Source organism: Lutra lutra, chromosome 1, assembly GCF_902655055.1.
Source record: "Lutra lutra chromosome 1, mLutLut1.2, whole genome shotgun sequence".
Lineage (NCBI taxonomy): Eukaryota > Metazoa > Chordata > Mammalia > Carnivora > Mustelidae > Lutra > Lutra lutra.
In genome coordinates, this window is record NC_062278.1 from 186759156 (window position 1) to 186765155 (window position 6000).

The 6000-nt window shown below is 40.2% G+C and overlaps 1 protein-coding gene across 2 annotated transcripts in view; it reads left to right on the forward strand.

Moving 5' to 3' along the window:
- Positions 1-2757, forward strand: part of EOGT (EGF domain specific O-linked N-acetylglucosamine transferase) — a 36959-nt gene extending 34202 nt beyond the window's left edge. For both annotated transcript variants that reach the window (XM_047747113.1, XM_047747119.1), the window contains 2 exons: positions 1688-1790; positions 2233-2757. In XM_047747113.1, coding sequence (XP_047603069.1) covers positions 1688-1790; positions 2233-2379 — 250 coding nt within the window. In that variant the 3' untranslated portion in view covers positions 2380-2757. The remainder of the gene's footprint in view (positions 1-1687; positions 1791-2232) is intronic.
- The last annotated feature ends 3243 nt before the right edge of the window (positions 2758-6000 follow it).

Sequence of the window (6000 nt, forward strand, 5' to 3'; positions counted from 1 at the left end):
CTTAGCAAGCAAATACCGCTTTCTCCTTCCATCTCATGATGACGTGGGAGATGTGAGTCTGTGACTTCCGTCTCGAAGCTCGTTCCTGTGTGCCTCTCGGGCTGTGATCATCTCTCTGCCCTCCGTGTCCTTATTGTAAAAATGCAACCCATATGTTGCATAAGCTGTGCTCACAGCAGCACTGTTCCCAGTAGCCACCTGCATGTCCATCGGTGGATGAATGGGTTCCACAGAACGTGAAGTGTGGGTCTATCTGCATACCTCTGCCTCAGCCAGCCTTAAAGAAGGAGGGGATCCTGTCACAGGCCACAACGTGCACGAACCCCGAGGCCATTATGTTAAGTGGGATCAGCTAGTCATGAAAGGACACACACTGTGTGATGTCATGTATGTGAGCTACCCAGAGGAATCCGGTTCATAGAGACGGAGCCTGGAATGGGGGTTGCCAGGGGCCCACTGAGGGGTGTGGGCAGAGAGGAAAGTGAAGAGTTCATGTTGCCTGGAAGTGAGTTTCTGTTTTGCAAGATGGGGGATTTGGTTGCACAACATGAATACACATAACACTACTAAACTGTACACTTAAAAGTGGACAAGATGATACATTTTATGTGTTTTCTACCATTCAAACTGGTTCAAGAACCTGTATGTCTCAGAATAGCATGGCTTGAAAACACAAGTCTCCCTTGTGCTCATTAATCCCATCCATAGGGAAACTGAGGCTTCAAGTGAAAGTGATCTTTCCGGGGCGCTCCTCTAACTGGGTGGGTGGTTATGGGGATGTGGCCTCCTCCCCCTTGGTAATTTTCCCCTGGACACCATGCCTCATCTTTCGTTCTGGACACGCCAACAGTGGTTACTCTTACCTCCTTTCTCTCTTTGTGTCTGAACACCGAGATTTAACTCAGCATTTTGTTTTATTTTATTTATTTATTTTTAAAGATTTTATTTATTTATTTGACAGATCACAAGTAGGCAGAGAGGCAGGCAGAGAGAGAGGGGGAAGCAGGCTTCTGGCTGAGCAGAGAGCCTGATGCAGGGCTCGATCCCAGGACCCTGAGATCATGACCTGAGCCGAAGGCAGAGGCTTAACCTGCTGAGCCACCCAGGCGCCCTTCACTCAGTATTTTAAATGGGAGACTATTTAGAAAAAAGTTGTGAACTTCCAACATTCTGCAAAAATATCTGAAATTCAGATACATTAGAGAAATAGCCAGAGAATTATGGATTCTGTCTCAGCACTTCATTTGTCCCAGAGAGAGGGAGAGAGAGGAGCAGGGCAGTAAAAAAGGAAGGCGAGGAGGAAAGAAAGAGGTGTGATTGATAACCCTTAGGCCTTGGAGCTCAGCAGATTGGGCTGTTTGTGCTTTCCAAGCTGTGTGCCCTCGGATGTGGTACCTCCCCTAAGTCCCCTTCCGTGTGTGTAGACTGGGTATCAGGAGATCATATCAAGTTCACAGGCTGTCAGCCCAGTTGATAAACTTCAGTTCCTTCCAAACCTTGATCCTGTTTTGTTTTTTAAAGTTGAGGTATCCTAGTTATGAAGCTATTTAAAAAATAAGCCCCATCGATCTTGTACACTAGTTACACAACGTTTTGCAGGAATGTAGTTGGGAGGTGCATTATTTCTCAGAGATTTGGCAAAACCCCTGGACACAGGTCTCATGTGTGGGTGCCCTTGCATCCTCAGGTACAACTGTGAAGATGAGCGCTGTTACTTAGACCTGGCCAGGCTCAGGGGCATCCACTACGTCACCTGGCGAAGGCAGAACAAAGTCTTTCCTCAGGATAAGGTAAAGTTTAATGATGAAACTCACCTTGTTTTGTGTTTTTTTTTTTTTTTCTTTTCACCTCATTTTGCTTTTTCATTGGTGTTAAATATCTAATTAATATGAAAAACTATCATTAAACTTCAATCCAAAGTTAACTCTTCTTCTCTGGAACAGTGAGTTGCATTTTATATTGGCAAGTTGGGGCCAAAGGGAAATTCATCACTCCGTATCTGTATGTTAAGAAGATAACTTTGGGAAATTTGGGCCTAGGAAGATCTATTAAACTATATATAGGAGGGATCAGTAAACTATAGAGCAGTAGGCCAAATCTGGCCCCCACCTGTTTTTATAAATAAAGTTTTATTGGGACAGTTGCCTTGGCCAAAGTAAAATCATTTTATTCCTGTTCAGAAAACCATGTCCTCAGTGACTTACAGATTTATGTTTTGGTTTGGTTTTGTAGGGTCACCACCCAACTCTGGGGGAACATCCGAAATTTACCAACTACTCTTTCGATGTAGAAGAATTCATGTACCTTGTCCTTCAGGCTGCAGACCACGTAGTACAACACCCAAAGTGGCCATTTAAGAAAAAACGTGATGAGCTATAAGTGTGTTGAATCAGTTTGCAAAAGTCTGTTTGTTTAAATAGTCCACCACCCAGCCTCCCATTTAAGTCAGGAAAACACCTTTTATATCCTAGCCCCAAGTTACCTTTTCTGTACCAGAACATGCCTTCAGGATAGTACTTAAGTGTTTTAGAGTCTTCAGCTGTCCCTGTGATTTTTGTGTCATAGCTATTTATCAAGATACTGTTTTGCACTGAAAACTTCATTCTTCATAGTTCAAAAATAAGGCTGTACTAGGCTTGCTAGTACCTTTGAGCTTCTTAGGTCTACCAAAGTTTTCACGTTTCTTGGCTTTAGAATTTGTAAATGTTTTTGTAGATTACCATGGGATTATAATTCTAGAGGCTTCCAACTTGTTTGTGTTATATTTAAGTAAATTCACGGAAGCTTTTTTATTTGCCAAAATCTGTTTCTAACACTGTTTGTGGTAGGAAAGGAAAACATAGCCCCCCTCCCCGCAACACACACAGTGTTGTGATTCTCAGAACCTAACTGTAGGTAGCCTACTCCATGTTAGAGATCAAACAGTGTTATAAACAGGTATTTTTTACCTTTTCAGAGTCCAGACCAAGTCCCACACAATTCTCTGCTGTATCTCCTAAGTGATGTCCAGGTTATATGCACCAAAAATTTGTATAAACCATGCTGCTGCAGTAATTTTTCTAACAGATTTCAGATGCAAATCATGTTTTCCCAAAATGTAACAACTACATGTGATAAAAACAAATCAGAATATGCCTTGGAATGTCTTGGGGTATACCTTCTAGCTGGTTTCCACTAATTCCTTCTTTGCCCTGGAGAGCCTTTATGTTGCATTTATGTATCAAAGTGTTGTTTCCGGTGTGCACAGACCCGTGACGGCATACACCTGTGTGTGCCATCTACCTCTTTTAGCACACATGGATTCCCCTTTGAGTTTGCAGGCTTCACAGTAGCTACATGAAGAGCGTTTTTCTCGATCAAAAATATAGACCCCCCCCCAAAGTAAGTAAAGTCGCATGTGAATTATCCATTTCAAAATGAGAAAGAAACCACGAGAAAGTAGCATTGATTAAAAAGAATCTCTGAAATGTAGACCCACACTTTGGGATTAATTTCTCACTGTTGATGAACTTTCAGTTCAGGGGTCAGAAACCATGGATTTCATTTTCCGCAAAATGTGAAGTTTACATTTTATTAACACTTGAGAAATCTAATTTAGGATGAATGACTTCTATTTTTTCAAGTAGAGGATTAGCAGAGCTGAGAATTTTTTTTTTTTTTAAACATTTTAGCATTGTAAGGGAAAAAAAGAGAGAATATGCAACAGAGAAGTTACCTGAGAAACCCAAAATATTTGTTATTTGGACCTTTACAGAACATGTTGGCTGACCCCTGCTTTAAAGGATTATGAGCAGTCTTCTAGAGTTTAGGGATATTTATTAAAATCTCTGTAAAGACAGTAGTGCTTCACTGTAGTAATAACTTTGATTTGGGTGTTAAAATTGTGTAAAAAGAAATTACAACCTATGAATTTTTCAGTGAATGGTGTGGTTGCTCTTTGTGCAGAATAGTGAGTCACCACGGGGAAAAGATTTCTCTTGAAAAGAATGTGAAAGCAGCGTTGCACTTTCCATCAGGGAGGTATAAGCATCTGAAAAAAAATGTGTGAATGAAAAAAAGTCAATGTCTATATTCTTACCTCATTTTAAGAAGTATGTACAAATGCAATTCTATAGACTAGCAAGAATTCCAGAAACTGAGGATAGTTGCATAATACAACTATTATATTTGAATATTTTGCATTTGTAGAGAGAATGCTTTTTATATAAATGAGTACATATGACACTTTATAGAATTAACTTTTATCAGACTTTTTATATGGGAGTGAAAGATCTTTAAATGGTATAAAATTTAAAGGTAAAGAGGGCTTTTTAAAAATTAAGTCTTGAAAAGAGATGGATTTCATTGTACATTTTGGGTATGACTTTGGAATAAATCTTTTTATATTTTATTTGAATATGGAACACTTTTCAAGGTTTTCTGTGTCCGACTGTTATATGCTTACTCTTTGGCAATCTAGTAGCTTTAGATTAGAAAAATTAAATAGCTCACTGATGAAGAAATCATTTTCAGGAAAAATTGTGCCTTACATTTGTTTAGCAGTTAATTATATGATGCTTTCATGTGTGGTATAGTGTGTAACTTTTACAAAAATGACGTAAGAAGTATTGTTCTCATTTTTCCCATGAAAAGAGTCAGATGCTGTTTAAGGGACTTCCCTAAAGGTCACGGTTCTTCTGGTCCCACATCCATAGCCTTCCATTGTGTTACTCGCTTGCTTGTCCAAAAAATATTGAATAACTACTGTGTACCAGCTGCTATTTTAGGTTCTGGGAATACAGCTGTGAGAAGAACAGAAAAATGTACTTGCCCTCATAGAGCTTGCATTCTGGTGGAGGAGACAGACATGAAGCCATATAAATAAGTAAAATATGCTGTGTGCCAGATGCTAATATATGCTAGAGAGAAAGCTAGAGCAGGAGCACGGAATGCAGGTGGATTCCTGGGGTGATTTGGAGTTGGGTACACGTAAGCAGAGGTTGAGAAAAGTCTTCAATGAGGTAACATTTGAGTCGTGATTTAGAGTACACAACCCAGTAAACAATGGCAGATAATCGGGCGAAGAGCATTTCAAGAAGACAAAACAGTGCATGCAAAGGTCCTGAGGCAGGGGCATGCCTGGCACATTTGAGAAAAAGCAAGGAAACCAGTGTAGCTGGAGTGACTGAGGGGCAGAGGAGTAAGGGATGACAGGTTCTGAGACTGGGGTGCGGATGGCAAGACTCTGATCTTTTGTTTCTGATAAAATGGGAGTTGTCGAATTACAGAAAGGGCTAGTGATCTGACTTACTAGGAACAGGAAAACTCTAGCTGTTGTTCTGGGAACAGACTGCAGAAGGATCCCTTAGGTTGTGTTCTCTGGGAAGCAGACTCTGGAATGGAGATGTGTATATCATGTACTTCGTATTATAGAAGGGCTGTGTGGACCCTATGTGATCTCTGTCCCAACTTCTTATTTGTTGGTCCCCCCTCAAGCTTTTAAAAATGTAAAAAACATTCTTTAGATGTTTAAACAGAAAGCAGAGAGGTGAAACAACTCAATCAGACCTACACAGCTAAAAAGTAACAGATAGATTAAATACAGGGCTTTCTTTGTGAAGGAGTTTAAACAAGAGTTTACAGGAAATGGAGGGAGGGAAGTAGGAGGGGCGGGGGATGGAAGAAAAGGGGAAGAAGGAAGGAAGAGGGAGACAAAAAATTAGTTGGGGAAATAGAGAATAGGGAAAACACTCCTGGACCTAGGCCCTTGCGGTTACAAAATAGTTTTCTTTGAAACACAGTCAATGGAGAGAATGTAAAAAATAAACGTGCTTTTTTTAAAAAACTAGAGGCATTTAAAGCAAATCAGCTCATGTGTGGTTGCCTTAGGTTTGAAATAACCTATTACTAACCAAGGACTCTTGCCAGACACTTTAATACCTTTCTTCTGTTTAGCTTATTGGGGCATGTCAAAAGATGTCATAAGCAATTCTTGTTATCAAAGAAGTGGCTTAAAGCAGT